This window comes from Haemorhous mexicanus, chromosome 2 (genome assembly GCF_027477595.1).
Source record: "Haemorhous mexicanus isolate bHaeMex1 chromosome 2, bHaeMex1.pri, whole genome shotgun sequence".
Taxonomy (NCBI): domain Eukaryota; kingdom Metazoa; phylum Chordata; class Aves; order Passeriformes; family Fringillidae; genus Haemorhous; species Haemorhous mexicanus.
Window position 1 is genome coordinate 117,736,892 of NC_082342.1, and position 21,248 is coordinate 117,758,139.

Genomic DNA, 21,248 nt, shown 5'->3' on the forward strand with positions numbered 1-21,248 from the left:
CCGGCCGGGCTGTCGGTCGGTCTGGCGGGCGGTCGGGGGATCCCCGCTGCCGTCCCCGCTCCGTTTCCCCGTTCCCCCCGCAGTGCCCCCCCCGCCGCGCCGCCCCCTCGCCCCCCGCTCCCCCCCGGCCCGGCCAATCGCGGCGCCGCGCACGTGACGAGCGCTCCCCGCGATGACCTCATCCCTCGGTTGTGGGATGACGTCAAATTCAAGATGGATGGAATCACGGCGGCGGCGGCGGCAGCGCGGGCTGAGCCCTGAGCGGAGGCGCCGAGGGGGGCGAGCAGGGGGGGGCGGCGGACAGGGTGAGTAGCGCCCGCGTGTCGCGCCCGTCCCGGGGGCTGCCCGCGCCGCGCGGGTCTCCCCGCGCACAAATCCGTCTTTTCCTGACGTAACTCTGAGGTGGTTTTTTTTTTTTCCCTTTTTTTTTTTTTTTTTTTCTTTCCTCTTTCCTCCTTCCCCCCCCTCCACCGAACGGGGATGCGGCTCCCGCGCGCATGCGCCGGTTACGAAACTCTTCCCCCCGTCCTTGGCGGGGCGCGGCGCAGGCGCCCGGAGCGGGCGGGAGGTGCCCGCGGCCGCCGCCACATCGCCCGCCCCGCCTGGGCCCGAGCCCCGAGGGGGAGGCGCGGGGGAAGCGCTCAGGGCGCATGAGCGCGGCCGGCAGCGATGGAAGGAAGGATGGATAGAAGGAAGGCGGGGAGAGGCGGGTCGGGAGCGGAGCGGGGGGAGCGGGAAAAGGCGCGCCGTCCTCTGGCTTCCCCGGGCTGCGGTGCCTCAGGAGCCCGTTACCCGCTGCAGCGGGGCGTGAGGGCCGCGAGGGTCCGGCCGCCCCAGGGCGTGAGGGACCGGTGGTGTGAGGGTCGCTGGGGACCGGTGGTGTGAGGGATACCAGGCACCAGTGCTGAGAAGGACCGGCCGCCCGAGGGGTGTGAGGGACCGGCGGTCCGGCGCTTCCCCCTGCGCCGGCGGCTCCGGGCTCTTGCCCCCGCTGCTGTCCGAGCTCTAGAACAAGAGAAAGGCGCCGGGAGGGCCGTGACTCGGTGACACGGCTCCTCCCCGGTGTGCCTGGAAGGGAGAGCGCGTTTCATCTCCCCCCAGCGAGGTCCCCGCGTGTAAGTGCAGACAGGTACCAAACCTCGTCAATGTCTGTCAGTCGAGAAAGGGGAGGTGTCCGAGGATGGACCGGGCTCTGCTTGGTGGTGTCCGGCAGTGGCTGGGACCTGATGCGCAGACATTCCACCTCAGCATAAGAGCTTTGCTGTGCGGTGACCGAGCACTGGACAGATTGTCCAGAGAGGCGGTGGAGTCTCCCTCGCTGGGGATACTCCAGAACCATCTGGACACAACCCTGTGCCGTGTGCTCTGGGATGACCCTGCTGGAGCAGGGAAGTGGTAGAAGATGACCCACTGTGGTCCCTTCCAGCCTGACCCATTCTGTGGTTCTGTAAACAAAGTGTGGATTTGCTGGTCCGAGCACTCTTGGGCTGGATTATTCATCAGAAGGATGAAGCACATTTCACAGCCAGGTGGGGAGATCCTCAGTGGTGGGCTGTACCCGTGCACAGAAAGTTGTGGAAGGTGTTTTACCTGCTCACAGCTGTCAGAAAGAACTTTGCTATAATCTTCTGTAAAATCCAAACTGATGTTATGTTCAGATTGGATGAGACTAGTATAAATAAACAGTAGAAAAACTTCAAGGAGTTACTATTCGACAGGAAATAATTGTGGAATGTGCGTGTACTGAGTAAGCTCATCTTAATAATTAAATAGCAATTGCTTTAGTAGCTCTTCCTTTTTTTTTGTAGTTGGACTCCCAGTGGAAGTAAGAGGTAGGTAGGCTGTACATACAAGAAGAGATTGTGATGAATTACACAATCACAGAGCTTTTTGTGAATACACTGAATATCTTGTAGTTAAATTAAAATTAATATTTTATCCTTAGATAAATTAATGTGAAACTAGATTTTTTTAAAATGTATTTTTGTACAGGAAGTCTTTTGATATTAAATCAGGAGTAGTAAATGCACACTGCAGGTAAATCTAGTACTGTTTTATGTGTAGATTTAGTGTTCTGTTCTGACTTTGCTCAAACTGACAAAGTGCTCTGACTAAAATTTTCCACCAGCGTTATGCTGATCCTCTTGAGGGGAAGTTTGGAGCAAATTTAAGCAACTGTTTTTATAAACCTTGTTAGCAAAAAACCCCAAATTAAATGGCCATCTCTTGGGTGGAGGGGATCCGACATCCTATTCTCTCAGATGTGTGTTTCACCCATATGCTGCAGAGTCGTAATTCCTTAAGGATATTTTGTTTATCTGTGGGAAGTCCACCCATCCTGACTGGATCATGACCATTTCAAGAGCTGTCATTTACATGTTCTCAGCAGGGGCTTGCAGGGAGATGTCACAAATTAGAACCTCCAGAGTTTTCAGCTGCAGAGCCAGGCCAGGATTCCTTGGGGATTTCACCACTTGTGGGCTCCCCTGATTCTGCTTCAATTTTCATGGTACCTTATCCTTTAGAACACCTTAGCATTCTTATTGAATATAAAGCAGGCAGCAGCTTTTAGGAAGTTCCCAAAGTCCTTTTTGTGCTGTTCATTCAGTGGTAAATATGAACTTTTGTGCCTCCTGTTCCCATGTGTAGGTTCCAAGTGCCAGGGTAATACTCTGCCACATCCACCTCACACTGAGAACTCCCTGGATTAGTAGAAGCTGGATATTACTGAGAATTAGGTTTTCTGAGCTCATGGGAGGGTTTTTGTGTGTGATGCTGGAGAATATTTGCACACCGAGAATTAAGTGCTCTGATCATCTGGCTGATCACACTTTCCTCAGTATTAGTTAGGGGTAGATCAACCTTTGGATTTAAAAGGACAACTTGACAGAAAGCCTTGAGCTTTCTTACTATACTGAAGCTGTTTTGAGCTTCAGGATGTGAAGCAGTTCCTGTTAAAAACCAACCTGCTGGAGCTTTCAGGGTTTTGAAATTTGCTTTATCTGCAAAATGGTGATAACTTCAGTGTGTGACCAAGTGTGGACTCGGAGGGGAGAGGAAGTTGAGCTGTAATCAGCACAAGGTTTGTTCTGCACTGGGAGGGGCTGTGCTCTGCGTCACATGCTGCAGTTGCAACAATTTCAGCTCCCATTAAACTTTTGAGCAACTGAGCGCCTTCATTTTGAAATCTGTCTCATGTAATGATCTGAGATCCTCAGAGAGCAGCAAAAGTCTTCAGAAGCAGCAAAGTCATGGAAAGACTGCAATATGCCCTGCTTTAAAATAGGTGTTCTGTGCGGGGGGGTCCTTTCCAAATAATTGTTGTAGTTTAATATTAGTCTTTGTACTGTAGTGTTTCCATTTTTTCCCCTACTGATAATATTGAAGACATCAGTTCTCTTATATTTTCTTTCAGTCAGCAGTGAAATAAAAAGAAATTTGTTGTCTTACTGACTGCTTTTTGCTGTTTTGGAACAGTTTAGGCATATTTTGTGAACAAAGAAAGGAAGTGTTGGGCAGGTCTTCAATCTTCCTAAGTTCCTTCCATCCCCATCAGTTCATCAGTCTTACTGTCCATCACAAATCTAAGTTTTAAAATCCCCTGGTCTTGATTGTTGAGGGGTTTTCCCTCTGAGATGCAGTGAAATACCACATCCTTCTTGTGCAAATTCTCTCCCTAAAGTTTGATGAAAAGACATGAAAAATCCTTTGAGCAAATAAGTATTTTAAATGCCACAAAACTTTATCTTGGATAGTAATTTGCATAAAACTAAATTGCATTCTTTGGGAAAGGAAAAAATATTTTTCCCTTTTTTGTCTGGCAGCATTAATCTCCTTATCCAAGGTTTATCCTACCTCAGTACTGAACAGTGTGAGTAACATTTAGGTTGCAGTTCATTGTCATCAACCTCTGACAAATTGTGGTTACTGCAGGGACTGTTCTGACACAGGGCACAGTGAGTGTCCCCTCCACCCCCTCACAGTCTGCTCTGGACACATTTGTGAGTATCTTCAGAGCACTTGTAAAAAACAGAGTACTTGGGACGGCAAATATGCCTCAAAAAGCCCCTTTTAATGTAAATTAGAGCCATGGAAGGAAAAGCAGCAGAGTTACAGTGATTTCTAATCTCTGCCACACTCAGTCATAACCAAAAGGAATTTGTTTATTCTGTACCAAGACATAACTCTGAGTACAGTCCTTCAGCTGTTGAGGTTAAAGGCCAAATTTCCTGGAATTCCACTAAAAATATGACCATCTCCATTCTCATAAATATTTCTGAGGAGTAAAGAAGATACAGTGCTCTTGTTCATGGAGCTGAATTTTTAAATTAATTTGTTTTTAACTATGTAAGACATAGCCTATCTTCAGTTGCTTTTGGACTGGAGTAAACTGAAAATCTTCCTCATGCTATTCATGAGCTTGTAAATCTCTTAAGGTAAAACTCAGCTAAAATTGCTGTTGTCTTTCCTGTGTCATCTTCCCAGTCTCTTGTCCAGAATCAGTGATGGCTGAATGACATTTTCTTTGGATCCCTTCAGTGGTAGGAGGATACCTGCATTCCCTGAATCATAACTTTCTCACCTGGAAAGTTTTAGGCTCAGCTTTTATATTCTGCATTTTTCAGATTAAATGTATGACTTTTCCCCCTCATGTCTCATTTTCTTAAAGAAACCTTAGTGTAAACACTATTCTGTTGATGGAAAAGTACCTTGCAGGGATGTGTGGCTTCTCTTCCCATCCAAAATACATTGTGCCTGTAAATAGCACATTATAGCAGTAGAAATAGGACCACAGTTAGGGTTTGTTATTTTTACTACACGAGCAAAATTAAAAGCTGTATGTTGACAATTTTTTAATGTGAGTTAGGCCAGTTAATTTGTCTCATCTAGTAAAGCAGATGACTGAATATTACTCCATTTGATAAGTATATCTCAGCATTGCCAATAAAACAATAAAATCAATGTGTAGAAATAGTACAAGTGTACACATGTGGTCTGCAATTCTTCAAATTTCATGCGTCTCTTACCAAAAAATGACAAGAAGTATTTCTGGAGATGAGATTTCTGTAGGTGTTTAAATTTGACGGCCATCAAGCCTTTCAGATTGTCCCACCGGAGAGTTTATTTGCAACATTACAAAGCAAACGTTGCTTTGTATTTTGCATTACAAAACAAACATTTCAAGGGAGTGCAAGGTGAAGAACTCCTAGGGAAAGGTGTTTTTAAACTTTTTAATATTTTGATTTATTGTACAGCAATTTGGAGGCTGAGTTACACATCTTTTAGTCCAGTCATGGAGGCCAGGACAAGTATCAAATTGTGTTTGATGTGATTTAATCTTCACTAAATGTTTCAGGAAGAACTTTGAGAGCTCCCAGGCAGCATTTCCCTGCCCTGTCCCTTCCATCCTGTCACTGGATCTGCTCTCTGCTCTGACACAGGGAGCCCTTCCTCCCTGTGGAAGAGGGGGAGGAAGAGACACGGGCTGCTCCTTGCCGGAGCGATCCCTCCTCAGACTGCTCTGAGAGTAGGATGAAATTGCACCCTGAGCTGCTGCTGGGTTGTAAACAAGAATGGGAATGACAAGAGGAGCTTTGTACGCTGGCATTCTGTAGTTTGCTGCATGTCAGGGGGAGCTATTTTAAGTGTCAGAACGTGAAACTGAGGGTATGATCTGAATGTGAAAAGTAGCCTCTAATTTCTGAGTCAGTTTCATGTGTGTTTCAGGTTAGCTGCTAATTATCTGTTTAGAGCGTAGGGCAAAATAGACTACAGAATATTCAAACTGAAAGTAGGTTTAGATTAGATATTAGGAAAAAATTGTTTACTGTGAGGGTGGTGAAGCACTGGCACAGATTACCCCATCTCTGGAAGTGTTCAAGGCCAGGTTGGATGGGACTCTGAGCAACCTGGTCTGCAGGGAGGTGTCTCTGCCCATGGCAGGGGGGTTAGAACTGGATGATCCTTAAGGTCCCTTCCCAAACTATTCTGTAAATCTATAATTATAAAGTTTCTTATTTTTCTCTCCCTAAATTTCTGCTTTTTTATGTGTGGAGGATAAATAGGCAGAAATTAGTCCATCAATTTCACACACTGGCAAGCATGTTATTAATCAGATTTTATGCCTGTCTTCATACCAGTGAGTCTCTCTGTGCTGCTGACCTATTGGAAATGAGAAACGTTTGTTTTCGTGGAGAGTTCACAGTGCTGTCTGCAGTGGAAAACAGCCATAGCAGTGAGATCTTATTTCATTAAATCCAGGAAGACAGAACCTCCAAACATGCAGCAAGTGATTATTTATTTCAGTATTTAGGTAGAAAAATATTCTAGAAATGCAGACAATATTCCTGTGTGGATTTGCAGCTTTTACCTACAGGTTTTGGGGGTATATAGGGAGATGTGTAAATCTGTACGTGCTGTGGAAGAGTATCTGTGTTGCAAAGGCTGTTGATGGGAGAAAAGACATTTTATAAACTGCTGTGAAATTCAAATCATAAAATCTAGCATAGGGTCCTTGAGTAGAAGCTTAAGCAGTGTAGGTTCCTTTTTCATCTGGACTTGTGACAGACAAGTAGGGGACCTTTCTACTCTTCTGGTGTCTGAAACAGCACCAGAATTGTCAGAGCCATCAGATCCTCAGCAAAGCACTCAAATGAATGCAATATTCCTGCATTTTCCAGGGGATGCCCCAGACAGTCACTTGTAATTTTTGGCTGAGTCTTATAATCCACATTTCTTTGCTTTCTTTAGTGGGTTTGTCCCTGCCATGCTTCTTGTGTGTTTTCCCTGTTTAAACCTGTTCAGTCTCTTCTGTGTGTTTCCTCCTCCATCCTCATATTTTCTTCTTCCACCTGCACTTCCTCGCAGCCCTGGCACCTCCTTGCTGCATTATGCATCTCAGAGAGGGTTTCAGAACATCATCTTTCCCACTGCCTCCCCAGCGTGCTGCTAATGGAGCTTCAGCTGACAGTGATTTCCTTATCCTGGAAGCGTGAAGGCAACATCAACATCTCTTAGTTGCTCATGTATTTGACGGTGCAGCTGTTACACTGAAACCACACCTCAATATCTGCCTGATTCTGCCTGGGATGTTTCAGCTGTAAAGTTGGTGGCTCTGTTGTTTCTAAAGGTGAAATTTCAGGTGGAGGAAGCTGATGGAACAACTTTCTGACAAAGACTGGGCAGGTGCATGGCTCCTCTTGCTGGAACCCTGATGCTCTCAGTGAGCTGATTAAGCTGCCCATCCTAGAAAATAGCAAACAGATCTAAAATTCTGGAATTGTTTTATTTCTTTTTGTTCCCTGCTTAATTTTAAGGACTTGAATTAACTCACTGGGAGATCAAATAAGTAGAGTTGGTGAAAGGAAGGGGAGAGTAGGACAGGGCTAGGAGGAGAAGTGAGAGTAAGGAACAGAGGAAAGGAAGGGGAGCTACCACTTCAAAGGGAGGTTGCTGTTGAAGATCAAGAAACGATTGGGTCTAAGATTAAGCTTTTTCACCCTTCTCTTGTAAAGAACTTTCCTGAGATTTATTTTACAAAAGTTATTTTGAAATAGTGGAGGCCTCTTTTTCTGTCCTTATTCAAAATATAAAATAAAAACAGTGTTATACCAAATATGGTACTGAGGCTTTTGAAATCTGGTTTTCTAAGATCAGTGGAGGGCTGTTGAAGGAGGGAATTAGAGGACTGGGACATATCTCTTACAAGGAAAGGTATGGGAGCTGGGCCTGTTCAACTTGGAGAAGGGATGACTGAGAGGGGACCTCATTAATGTGTATAAATATCTAAAGGGGGCAGAGCAAGAGGGTGGACAGACTCTGCTCCGTGGTGCCCAGAAACAGGACAAGAGGGAATGGGCAGAACTGATGTCCAGGAAGTTCCACCTGAGCATGAGGAAGAACTTCTTCCCTGTGCAGTGACGGAGAACTGGGACAGATTGTCCAGAGAGGGTGTGAAGTCTCCCTCTCTAGAGATACTCCAGGACCATCTGGACACAATCCTGTGCTGTGTGCTCTGGGATGGCCCTGCTGGAGCAGGGATGTTGGACCAGCTGACCCACTGTGGTCCCTTCCAGTGAAGGCTGACACTAAAATCTCTTTGTGGCCTCTGGAGGGTTCCTGCTGCACTGGCCCTTCCTTGGTCTGGAGTCTAAACTTAGTCACTGTTCCTCCTGAGGACCAGCAGCTGCTGTGGCATAAGGCACCTGCCGCCAGACTGTGGGAGATTTCCTGATGTGCTCCTGCTGTTTCCATGATGTCACCTGAACATCATGGAAGAAAAGAAGAAAGCTTTGTTTCCAGTGAGTAGTGAAGGTGGCTGGAAAAAAAGGGTTAGAGAGAATAAAAGCAGATTATCTGGAGGAAAGATCTTACGTAGCTAATCACAAAACAATCTACAGCTGAGAAGTAGGAGTACTCAAACACCTGGAACCAAATCTGGTGTTACAGGAGGCTGCCAGAGTTGTGTGTCTATGCAAGCTTTTGTGTGGGCCTAAGCGCAGGCAGCCAAGCCCTGGCTTTGGGGAACCAGTTCTTGTCTCCTGTGGCTGTTCCTATTGCTGCCTCTTCAGTTATGCCAATGCAGTAGTTCCTGATGTGATTCACTATAAAAATCAACCAGCATTTGAAAAGAAAGAATGGGTGTTTATTTATTGTCTGTTCTGCTACGTCATACGGGCCTGCAGATATTTGTACTGGCACAGCTGAAGGAGGAGTGACCTGCAGTGTGCAGGTAAGATGAACACAAGAGAGCAGGAATGACTTGGATCAACTTTGTTATTGAAAACTATTCATGTAGTGAAATTTTAACACATTGTACTCTGACTCAGGTATTCTTGGGGTTGATTTTTTTTCCTACTTCTAAATATTTCAGGCTTTCACATGATCTGCGTAATGTCTTAAAATGGCTCTGTGGAACAGTTCTGGTGGGTTTTTTGCTGTTGTTTGTTTAATTTCTGCCTGTTGTGTCTAAAGGCTATTATGCTAAAAGTCAAGCCCTTGAATTAGGAAATACCAGGATTAAAGCTGCCTTTGGAGGATTGATTTGGTCCTTTGCCATTTGTGTACGTTGCAGCCTTGGTTACTGTTAAAGTGACAGAGTTAAATTGCACCGTGAGTGACTGGAGGGGTGTTTATGTCTGCGGTGTTTAATGTGATGAATTGAAGTTGTTGTAGGAAAGAAGAAGGAAACTGTGGCCAGAAGGATGGGTGACTGCTGGATTCTGCTTTAGTCCTGCAGATTTTACACCACTCTCTGCAGGCTACACTGCGCTGCTGGGTTACGTGGGCAGAGGGACACATAGTAATTACATGGTGTTTACTCTGCCAGTTTGAAAAACACAAGGGCAAAGCAGATTAAAATGAAAGATCTTAAAATATTTCAAAACATTTGACTAATACACTCTATTTCCACTGTGTCCTTGAAGTGTGGGTTATGCAGCAGCTTCTATTGGGTGTCTCTACACCATAGTTAAAGTTCCTAAGCTCTGTTGAATTGCTACCTCCATTTACCTTCTGCAACTTGCATACCAGAGGAATAACTTAAGTTTGCAAACTCGCTTCCTTCCAGGTGAAGGGAAAGATGCCATCCTGGAGCACTTACAACTCTGTAAGTGTTAATGGGTGCTCAGACCATGAAACTGGATTAGGGCCAGCCACACTCTGCCACTTTAAATTGCAGTGACATCCACAAAGGAGGAGGGTAATGAACCACCATCCTCACACCCCCACCTCCATCCTCCCAGTGTTCTTAAGTAAAACATAGAAAGCAAAGCAAACCAGATTGCTTTCTCAAATTGAGATTGACTGCACTGCTTTTTATAGATGGAGGTGTGGGGTAATTATGCATTATAGCTATCTAAGGTGAATTAAGGATAAATTAGTGTTTATGAAATGACACTACAAGGCACTGAAATACTCAGTAAAGACTGATCTGGTGAGGATACAGCATTCTGGTTTTGCTGTTGCCATGTCACTATGAACTCATTTGGTATTTTTAGGTGTAGAAGTGGTAGCTCAGTCCTTGATATGATCAGTGCCCTGAGACACTGCATGCAGCATCCTTTAAGTCATTTCCCAATAATACCAATTTAGACTTTGATCACTTATTTATACCCACTAGTTTTAAGATTTACCATCCTCATTTCTTAACCATGGGGTTGTAGCTTCTCAGTACTGTTTTTTTATTTTGATAAACTTTGCAGTTTTGCTTGTAAGCTGATAAACAGTGAAACCTTTTTGTTGTAGTTGCATATATCATGTACAAATGAAACTAAAAAGTAGTTTCTCAAATCTGCTGTAAAAGTAAGATAATTGCTTTTAACAGACACATCATTGACTTGTTTTACAACCACCATGAAGGTAGTGTAGAGAGTGTCCATGAAAAAAATAAGAGAATTTAATATTGTTGATTTCTCTATGTGTGTTCTTGTGCACAGAAATATAAATTGCAACTTCTGCCATTGAATTTCTTTGTTTAACTTAAAACCTGGTTATCTTCTTTTGTTAAGCTCTCATCAGGAGCTTGAGTTATCAAGACATATCAAGTATGGAATGGACTGTGTTTTGAAGCACATGGATCATGGAGATTTCTGCACTGCGGCTTAATTCAGCTTAATTTGTCCTTACTGTACTCTTGGATGCAACCAAGGGTAACTGTTCCTCAGATATATGGGTTGTAGGCATAAAGTGCTCTAATGCTAATGAATGAAACAGGGATTCCAGTTCTCTGATTGCTTTTCATCCTGAACAAAGCAATGCAGGGATACTTCAGTGAAAACGGACATTTCCCAGAAACCAGATCCTGGTTTTCCAGAATCCCATTTCCGAGAATCCAGTGCAGTTTTAAGTGATACATACAGTTAGAAGTAGATATTAACAGCACTTATTAAGCATGAGTAAACACGATGAATTTAAATGACAGACAATGTTGCTGTTTTCTTCTCCCTTCCCAGTATTAACGCCCTTTCCATCGTCCTATTAAAAGTGACAACAAAACCCCCTAAATTTGTCTAGTCAGCAGGAGACTGTCAGGGTTGCTTAGCCTCAGAAAGGTGAGTTGCTATAACTAAGCCTTATATACCTGATCCAAGAGTCCAGAGTTTATCAAACCGGTTGTCAAGATAGATCTTTATAAAGCTGAAGCAGAGAAAGAGATGATCAAGAGTGAAATGATTGAACTGTTCCTCCCTGTGGAGAGGTGTATTACAGGAAGAGAACACAGCCCGCCCATCCATCCATCCATCCATCCATCCATCCATCCATCCATCCATCCATCCATCCCCCAGTTAGTTAGGTGCAATATTCTCGGTGTAAGATTAGCAATTAAAAGGATATTTGAAAGTGGGCAGATAAGCTGGTTCTTCCCATGACTATGCTTTTTGGGGGGCTACCAGTTGTGTTTCATTCCCAAACCTTTCCTCCACACAAGCTGTTTCTTTAATTGCTGTTTGATGGTGGTTTTGCCAGTTTACAAAGTACAGGAGATGTGTTTGTCTGTAACAATTCATATAAGGCAACCAACAGCTTTGTTGTTGTTGTTCTTTTTCAGGGCCATCAGAATCATGGAGGGGCTCTTGCATTACATAAATCCAGCACATGCCATTTCCCTCCTGAGCACCCTGAACGAGGAGCGTCTCAAGGGACAGCTGTGTGACGTTGTGTTGATCGTAGGAGACCAGAAATTCCGAGCTCATAAGAATGTTCTGGCTGCCAGCAGTGAATATTTCCAGACTCTGTTCACAAATAAGGAGAATGAGTCTCAGTCAGTGTTTCAGCTCGACTTTTGTGAGCCAGATGCTTTTGATAATGTGTTGAACTACATTTATTCTTCATCCTTGTTCATTGAGAAAGGCAGCCTCGCAGCTGTGCAAGAACTGGGCTACAGCCTTGGAATATCTTTTCTTACAAACATTGTTTCCAAGAGTCCTCAAGCTCCTTTTCCTTCTTGTCCTATGAAAAAAATACTCTACCAAGATGAAGATGAAAGTAGTTCTCAGAAGAGAAGTGTCATTGTCTGTCAGAACAGAATTGAAGCACAAGCGAAAAGCGTGAATCAAACACAACACGACTTAAGCCATACTCCTAAACCTTCACCCTCTGTGGCTGTCAAAGCTGGCAGCAGACCACAGGTAACAAAACCAACTGAAACCCTTCACAACTTATCACTGACTGAAAGGAGGTGGCTGAAAGAAGGCCCTGTGAGCTATACAAAGGTTCATGAAACTTCTGGAACTGTGGAGGATCAGAACAGAGGTGCTTTGGTGAAAAGGAACATGGTGCTGCCTCAGATGTCTTTGGCAGAGAAAGAAATGGCAAGCGGCGAGCCAGGAAGCAGCGCTCAGCTTCTGAGAGGAAAAGTTGCAGAGATGTCATTGAAAAGACCACGTCCACCAGTCTTGTCTCTGCGTGGGGCAGCGGAATCCACGTTTCTGCTGCGAGAGGCAGGAAAAGGAACTGGTCAAGGGGAAGACAGGAATTTGCTCTACTATTCCAAGTTAGGGCTGGTAATCCCATCTAGTGGGTCTGGCCCAGAAAACCAAAGTATTGACAGAAGTGGGCCCCTTGTAAAAAGTCTCCTTCGAAGGTCACTGTCTATGGACAGCCAAGTTCCTATTTACTCACCTTCTGTTGACCTAAAACCTGCGCAGGTATCCTCGTGCTCCTCACCGGGAACTAACGATTCCCAGAAGACATTTAATGTTGCATCCCAAAAGTCATCCTTGAAAGAATCATCGGAGAAGTCGGCCTTGGATGAGAAGCCACAGGTAATACACCCACATCGCCTTAGGTCTTTCAGTGCCTCTCAGTCAATGGATCGGGAGGTGGCCTCCCCTCTCTCGGAGGTGCGGATCAAAACTGAGCCCAGCAGTCCCCTCTCAGATCCTGCTGAAATCATACGAGTCACGGTGGGTGATGCTGCAGCATCGGCAAACAAAGACTTTGCTTTTAAAACTGAGGATGACCGTAAGGAACCATGCAGACTTCCAGCCAAAAGGAGGTTCCAGGATGATAGGAGGCTACCGTTCAAGAAGCTGAAGGCGGATGAGCAGGGTTCTCCTGGCTCAGAAGAGAACTTTGAGGAAGGCTCAAGCCCCACGCACCTTGATGCCGATTTCCCTGATTCTGATGTCAGTAAAGATGAATACAGTGAGATGGAAGAAGCAAGACCAAATAAAAAATTTAAATGTAAACACTGCCTTAAAATTTTCAGATCAACAGCAGGTCTTCATCGCCATGTTAACATGTATCACAATCCAGAGAAGCCCTATGCTTGTGACATCTGCCACAAGAGATTCCACACCAATTTCAAAGTGTGGACACACTGCCAGACACAACATGGAATCGTGAAGAATCCCTCACCAGCTTCCAGTTCACATGCCCTCTTGGATGAAAAATTCCAAAGAAAACTGATCGATATAGTGAGGGAGAGAGAAATCAAAAAAGCTCTGATTGTGAAACTAAGACGTGGCAAGCAGAGCTTTCAGGGCCAGTCAGCTTCCCAAGCACAACAAGTCATCAAAAGGAATTTAAGGTCAAGAACCAAAGGAGCCTATATTTGTACCTACTGTGGGAAAGCTTATCGTTTCCTCTCCCAGTTCAAACAGCACATAAAAATGCACCCTGGGGAGAAACCCATTGGAGGGAATAAGGCTCCTAAGCAGAAAGATCACATTCATATTGAAAACCCCGTGGAAAACAAGGAGGTTTATCAATGCCGTCTCTGCAATGCCAAGCTTTCCTCACTTATTGAACAGGGAAACCATGAGCGACTCTGTAGGAACGCCACTGTCTGTCCTTACTGCAGCCTTAGGTTTTCTTCTCCAGAGCTGAAGCACGAGCATGAAAGCAAGTGTGAGTACAAGAAGCTGACTTGCCTTGAGTGCATGCGCACCTTCAAATCATCTTTCAGCATCTGGCGTCATCAGGTTGAAGTTCACAATCAGAACACAATGGCTCCATCAGAGAACTTCTCTTTGCCCCTCATGGATCACAATGGAGAAGTCACCAGTTCGTCACGGCTGCCTCCGCAGTCGGAATCCAATAAAATGAACAATTTTGTTGCTGCAAAGGAGGACGGCGTGTTCAGTGATTCGTCAGAACAAATCAATTTTGATTCTGAAGACTCTTCATGCCTGCCTGAAGACTTAAGTGTTTCCAAGCAGTTTAAAATCCAGATCAAAGAGGAGCCTGCAGATGACATAGAGGATGAGGTCACCGAAACGAGCAGAGAACCTAAGGACGTAGTCTCCAAGAAAGATCCCAGTTTGTGGCCCTGTGAAAAGTGTGGGAAGATTTTCACCTTACGCAAGCAGCTGGAGCGCCACCAGGAGCTCCTGTGCTCCGTGAAGCCCTTTATTTGCCACGTGTGCAACAAGGCCTTCCGAACGAATTTCCGCCTCTGGAGCCACTTCCAGTCTCACATGTCCCAGGCTGCAGAGGAGTCCACAAATAAGGAGCCTGAGATATGTCCACCAGCTAATTCCCCATCACCCCCACCCTTACCCCCACCACCTCCACTCCCCAAAATCCAGCCTTTGGAGCCCGACAGCCCCACGGGCTTGCCGGAAAGCTCCGGTACTACTGAGAAGCTGTTCGTGCCGCAGGAGTCGGACACGCTCTTCTACCACGCCCCGCCGCTCTCGGCAATCACCTTCAAGAGACAGTACATGTGCAAACTCTGCCACAGGACTTTCAAGACGGCTTTCAGCCTCTGGAGCCACGAACAGACACACAATTAGCTTTAACAGAACCCTTGCAGAGCTGGTTTGGGGGGGCTGTGTTCAGGATCTCAGAGGCCTGCTACATGGACTACAAATTTAAGAGGATCAAAATGATGATGATGATGGAAAATCTGGAATTTGTGATGCTGCTTGGATTTGAAGATTAGGGAAAACTATAACTTGGTTAGTAGGTAGAAAGCAGAGTAATTTAAAATACTGTGGTCTGGGTATAGTAAGAGAATAAATTTTATTTTATTTCATTTGACACTGAAATACAATTGCATCTGGATTGTGTGCATGGATCTTCATCCCGTGATGTTGGTGTGTGCGTGTGTATTATATATAAAGTTACATATTAAATGAAAGAGAAACAACAATTCGGATTCTAACTGTGAGCTTATAGTAGTAAAATACTGTAACCAACGTCATCATTTGTTTTTCAAAAAGAAACCAACACACACAAGCTCCGTGTAAGTGGTTGCCATGCACTGGCAGTTTGGGAGGAAGTGGATGGAGTGTCTTGCTGTATTGACTTAGGTCTCAGAAACCTTTAGCAATAACAAATAAACCTCAAGTTTGAGTAATCTTGATGTTATTGGATACGAATGTTTGCTATTTTAAGGGAACATAGAATTGTTTTGTTGTTGTATGGAACTTGTGCAAATTAAAATAGAATCTAAAGTCAGCAATATTATTAAGATTTTATATAAGAAGTAGCAGCAAGCCTGCTTTCAGCCATTTAATTATAACTTTCTAAGGAAAATTGAGAGAGGGGGTACTTTGCTTTATATAATGTCCCAAAGACTAATTTCCTATGGATACTTGGGTAGCTGAAGTCATTGTGTAACAGCCATCATAATGCAAATGGTACTGTTTATAACATGAACTGAGGTTGAATGGATGTCAGACAAGTTTCATAGTTTTGTTTCCACTATTTGTACAACTGTTTGTAATTTTAACTACAAAGGAATGTATAACTATTAAATCATCAAGAGAGAGCTTGTTAAGGGAGAGAAGACGAGTTGTGTTTCTAAACACAAGTAATAAGCTCAGCCATGAAGTACAAAGATATGTTTTAAGAAAACCTAAAAATGTAAATATTTATATAGACACCTGTATAAATGAAGAAGTATGTATTTGAAATTTGTATTAAGCGTACATATCCAGCTCAAAGCAGAGGAGAAAATCACACTACAATCACTGCATTTTATGGATACAGTGCATATAGAGTAGTTCTTTCTGCCGCTTTACTCGTATGTGACTGTGTTGCAATTTTCCAATTTGTTGAAAATTGTGGTAATAATGGGCTGCAGATATTCTGTGTGCTTCCATTATTTTACCTCAAATGGCAACTGGAGCATTTAGTGTAAGTAGGATCACACATATTTACCAGGAGCTATAGTAAGGGTCCAATTTTTTTCTGTAAGTCAAGGAAATATTTACCCAGAAGTAGGAGGTGAACCAACAGTGAGATATTATTTTGCTAGAATTTTAACTTAGTGGAGGGGTGGTGGGTTAGAGTGAACATAAATGATGCAAACTGTGTTTATGATCCTGACCAATGTTCCCCCTGCAGGGCTGGGAGAAGGGGGATGTAATTCCACCCTGTCAGAGCCCAGTCTGTGTCCACCGAAACCAGCAGGAGTTTGGTCACCAGTTTCAGGGGGAGCCGGAGTGAGGCTTGAATTCCCTGTGTAACCATGTGTGTAACTGTTTTTTCAGTATCCCAAGTTCAAAAGCTGAAATTGCAAGCTGATGCTGGGATTCAGCAAAATGAAGCACAAGTGTAACTCCTAAGAATCTGAGGATGGGCACCCTTAGGCACACACCAGATTTTTCTCAGTGAAAGCCAAGTGTGCCACCATCTTTTTTTTCCCAACAGATATTTAACTATTTTTCCTGTAAGTGAAGTTTGAAAGAATCAGCTCAGGATGGACCCCTGATTTTTTTCAGCTACCAAAAAAATGGCAATGTTAGTTTCAAGCCTCTTCTGCTTCGTTTTCTTATGATCTAAAATTGCTACTAGACACCTCTGAAAGTAACATGTTGTTCTTTTTTGTCCTCTTTCAGGCAAACTGTGGTGAGTATGATTAGGCTAATTTGCTTGAGTATCAGTTAAACTCTTTCAGTGGTGTTGCAGTTAAAACAAGGTACTTGCTTAATAGTGACATTTCGAGTTACTGACTTTTTTATTCCACCTAATAAAACTATAAATTTCTTTCTTACCAGAAACAATTTCAGAATAAAATGGTTATTGCACTTAAACCTGGTTTTAAAAATCAGAAAAACATAAAGCCTTGCTAAGTACCCTTTATATATGTTTTAAAAAAATCTGTGTGTATAAAATATGAACGTGTTTTTGTAGAATGGTTCCTAAGTTTTCCTCAGTGATTCCTCTGCACAACAGCCTGAAAGTTGAGCTATAGCCTTTTAAAATTCAGTGTGCTTTCTGAAGGAAGGTGGCAACCAGCTCAGCTGGGTCACAGCCATCTCACTTCCAGCTGGGATTCGGCTCTGTGCTATGATGATAAATTCTACACACTTTAAATCAAAACCCTGTGCAACATCTTTGAAGAAACCCTAACCTTTTTCGTAGTATACTAGGTATTACAAAGAATCCATAAAATATTTTTGGTCTAAGTAGCCTCCTAAGTTTTTCTTCAGTTGCTTTGGTTTTGAGGGGGTTTTTAAAGTTTTGTTTTCCACTTTGAGTGTGTTCTGTGTGATTTTTAATTTTTTTTTTTTTTACATTTGGTTCCTGTTGTTTAGTAAAGGAATTCAGGATCTCTAAAATTTAAATATGAGATGTTTATATAGCAGTTCTGGTTTTCTATTAGCTTTTATACAGTATCTTAAAAAGCCCTTGATAGAAGTGTTTATTTTGGAGGATACGGAATAAATATGCTTCCACTTATATAACTTTAATATATGTCTTAAAATTTAAATTATGGGAAAAAAATGTTAGTTGCTTGTTTATAAATAAAGGTCTTTTGAAGAGTGTCTAGTTTGGCCACAGCCAAAATAAAAGGCAAATTTATTGATGCAAAAGCCTGTTTTCATCATATTTTGTTTAATTTTATAGCTGTGTATTGAAGTGACAAAAAGTTAGAGGTCTTGTTAAATATAAAAAAGTGTTTTGCTTTTTTTTTCTAAAATTTGTGACAGGAACGTGCAGATGTTTTAATATATAGATTAGAATCTATAATTCTGTCCTTTTTTTGCTATTTTTATAACCTATCAGATAAATCTCAGAGAACTATCCTGCTTCAGTGGGAGTGGAAACTAGTGTTGCATTTCAGGGGAGCAGTGTTGAGCCATGAAATGTATTTTGGTTTGGGACTTTTTTTTTCCTTTCAGGCACTGTGTTGGCAAAGCCTCTAAGCCTATCTTAAGTCCATTAAGATCAGTCTTTTTTTTTTTTTTTTTTTTTCTTAAATTGTTCTGTGCAAGTTCTTTGCTGAATTGGGACCATGACCAACCTTGAAAGTGAGCAATGGCAGCAAAACACAGGAACCAGTGACAGAACTGTCTCTACTTTTGGGTTATTGGTCAGGGAGAGTGAAGCACCCTGTGGCAGGTGATGGAGGAGACAACCTGGTGAAGAGGGTGAGCCCAGAGTTTGTCTGGGCTGTTTCAAAAATGAGATGTTGCATTATCTGTGACCCCAAGCAGCTCTAAGAGGCAAGGCAGGAACATCCAGGAGGTTTTTTTGCCTGATGTTGTTAATTTTCCCCAAGGGGGACACGTGGGTTTGCTCCAAAGCTCTGCCTGTTCTCTGTTGCTGTTCCAAGCTTCCAGTGTTGAAACGAGTTCCTCCCATGGGATAAGGACAGACTATGCCTAATTTCTTGGCTCTGACAGTGGGGCTGCAAATATCTGGCATGAGCCTGTAATCTGGCATGTGCCTATACTGTTCAATAAAATTGTTTACATTTTCCTACCAGAAGATTTAGGTAAAAATCAAAACAAGCTTAGGGGGTTGGTTTTTGTTTTTTTTTTGTTTTTTTTTTATATGTTTGTTTTGGTTGGGGGTTTTTTTAGTGTTGCTGTTATTGAATCAGTGTTAAAATATTTTTTTCTGTTGTTGCTGAACACAGCCTGATAGTATTTTTAATGTTATTGATTCTTGTTTATTTAAAATGACTTGTGAAAAAACTGTACTGTAACTGCTCTACGAAAAGGGACACTATCAAGAGAAAGGCTGGATACAGAAAATGAACATACCTATATTAGAACTACTTTATAGTAATAAATAATATTGAAGAATTTAAAACCAAATTGAGTCATTACACTTGAGCTGCTTGAAAATTCTATTATGGGCAGCCTCAGTTGTTGCAAGGATGTCTGAAAAATGTAGCTGAATTTGGTGGGTTGAGCTGATTTTTCATATTGCTTTTCCTCTCACTATTCCAGAATAAAGGACTCAATCCTTTTTTTTTCCTTTTCCAGACTTAGTGATACACATTATCTTTTAAAGACACAAGCTTCCCACTATTGCAGCAGCAGCTTTAATTCAGATATATACAGAAAAACCAGAACAAACCCTCTGTTTTCAGTGTTAAGTGCAAAATACACATAAAGTACATCTTTTAAGGCTTATTCTTGACAGTGTCCCTTTTTAAAAAGCAGGAAAATGGGATCACTTTAAGTGCTTGGGTACAGGGGAATAGTTTCCTACTAGAAATTGGAATTATCCAATATATTTTCTAGAGAGTTTTCCAGTTAGTTACACAAAATCACTTGTCATTTTAAAGGATTATAGAAGTAAGACAAGCAACTCTGGGTTTATAATCCTGTATACATTATACATTCTATATCTGTTCAATACACCAGGATGGGTTTTTACTTTTTTTAGGACTGAGACTTAATAGCTTAAGGCAACTTTTTCTTTAATGTAATGTAAATCCATTGCTGCTTTGTACAACTTTTTCTACTGTGTGTTTTCTTTACTTAGATCTTGACTAAGAAATGTTGACGTCCAATAAACTTACACTTTGTTTCTTTTGAGTCACTGTGTCTTCTACTGGAATCTCTTGGCAGAGGGTGGTGTTATTGTACAAACCATTGTGTCTGCAGGGTAGGAAGTGAGCTTGTAAGAGAACATCTTTTGTTCTGTTTGTTGGATGTAAGTGCTACTTGTACATTACTAAAATAATGGGGGTTTTTTTGTTTTAGTAAGTGCCTCGCTGAACCTTTTACTGGAAAATACAGGGAAACCAACTGCTCCAGACAATCTTTTAGAAACTTGAGCACAGCCCAAATCCTGCTTCATGTGCAATCAGTGATTTGTGGGAGGAAGTGTCTCCATCTAAAACTGGACTGAGCCGGATGTTTGAGAAGACACAGCAATGTTTCTGGTTTTGCAGCACTCTCATCCAAAGCAGTTTTGCTGCATAAATGTCCCTCTTCAAAACCCCCAGTGTGGGAATGTAGTGTGTGGGTTCCCATAAAGCAGAGAATGAGCTTTTTATCTTTAGGGGATGGGGTTTACTCAGTTCCTGTCTTCACACTAGGTGTGACCTATCTTTGAGAACACTTAGGCCAGTCTTCTCAACTTCTTGGACTCCACATTTGCTCTATTTTGCCATTTTTGCTTTGTGCAGTGTGGTTGGACCCACTGACTGTGGTATTGTCCACAAGGGTCCCAGGATGAGGGAAGAGACGAGAAAGGTGACTCCGTGTATCAGAAAGCTTGATTTATTATTTTATGATAGATAATATATTAAACTATACTAAAAGAATAAAAGAAAGGATTTAATTAGAAGGCTAAGCTAAGAATAGAAAAAGAATCAATAACAAAGGCTTGTCTCTGACCAAGACAGTCTGGGCAGGTGAACTGTGATTGGCCATTAATTAGAAACAACCAGATGAGACCAATCACAGATCCACCTGGTGCATTCCACAGCAGCAGATAAGAATTGTTTACAGTTTGTTCCTGAGGCCTCTCAGCTTCTCAGGAGGAAAAATCCTAAGGAAAGGATTTTTCATAAAACATGTCGGTGCCACACTGACCAGTTTCACCCACATTTAACAGAGGAGACAAGATCTCAAGAATAAATGTCCCACAAGCTTCATGCAATCCCTGCCTGGGTGTCGAGGAATGATGTCAGTGGAACCCCACAAATCCAGTGGGAAGGATAAGATTTGCACAGAGGATGTGCTGAGCACTCACCTGCACTTTTTACCCCAGCACTTGTCACTGTGTGTGTGCACTGACCTCTCAGAGGGAGCAGGGCAATGGCTCAGGTGGAGCACAGGGCAGACCTGCAGGACCAGCTCTGCCAAATGGTTGGATCAGGGGTTAAAAGGGCACTCTGAGCTCAGGAGATCCGGGCATCTCCTTGAGAATGGGGACAAAGGGCTCGTGGTCTGTTCCTCTGTGGGGTATCCCTGCCCCTCACAGGTTAGGGGAGCTGTGGAAAAGGAAAAGAGAGGGTGGAGAGCTGCTCTCTGACCCACTCACAGTCTTATATCCCCAAAGATATGGTTCTCTTCTCCTTTCAGATCAGAACAACTCCAGCTCTTCCT

The 21,248-nt window shown here is 43.0% G+C and overlaps 1 protein-coding gene across 1 annotated transcript; it reads left to right on the plus strand.

The window, feature by feature from the left end:
* The first annotated feature begins 131 nt into the window (after nucleotides 1-131).
* ZBTB21 (zinc finger and BTB domain containing 21) lies at nucleotides 132-19,727 on the plus strand. Its single transcript, XM_059840086.1, has 2 exons — nucleotides 132-305; nucleotides 11,549-19,727. Exon 2 carries the CDS (start codon nucleotides 11,562-11,564, stop codon nucleotides 14,736-14,738), a length of 3,177 nt encoding a protein of 1,058 aa, XP_059696069.1. The 5' UTR covers nucleotides 132-305; nucleotides 11,549-11,561; the 3' UTR covers nucleotides 14,739-19,727.
* Nucleotides 19,728-21,248: the final 1,521 nt, after the last annotated feature.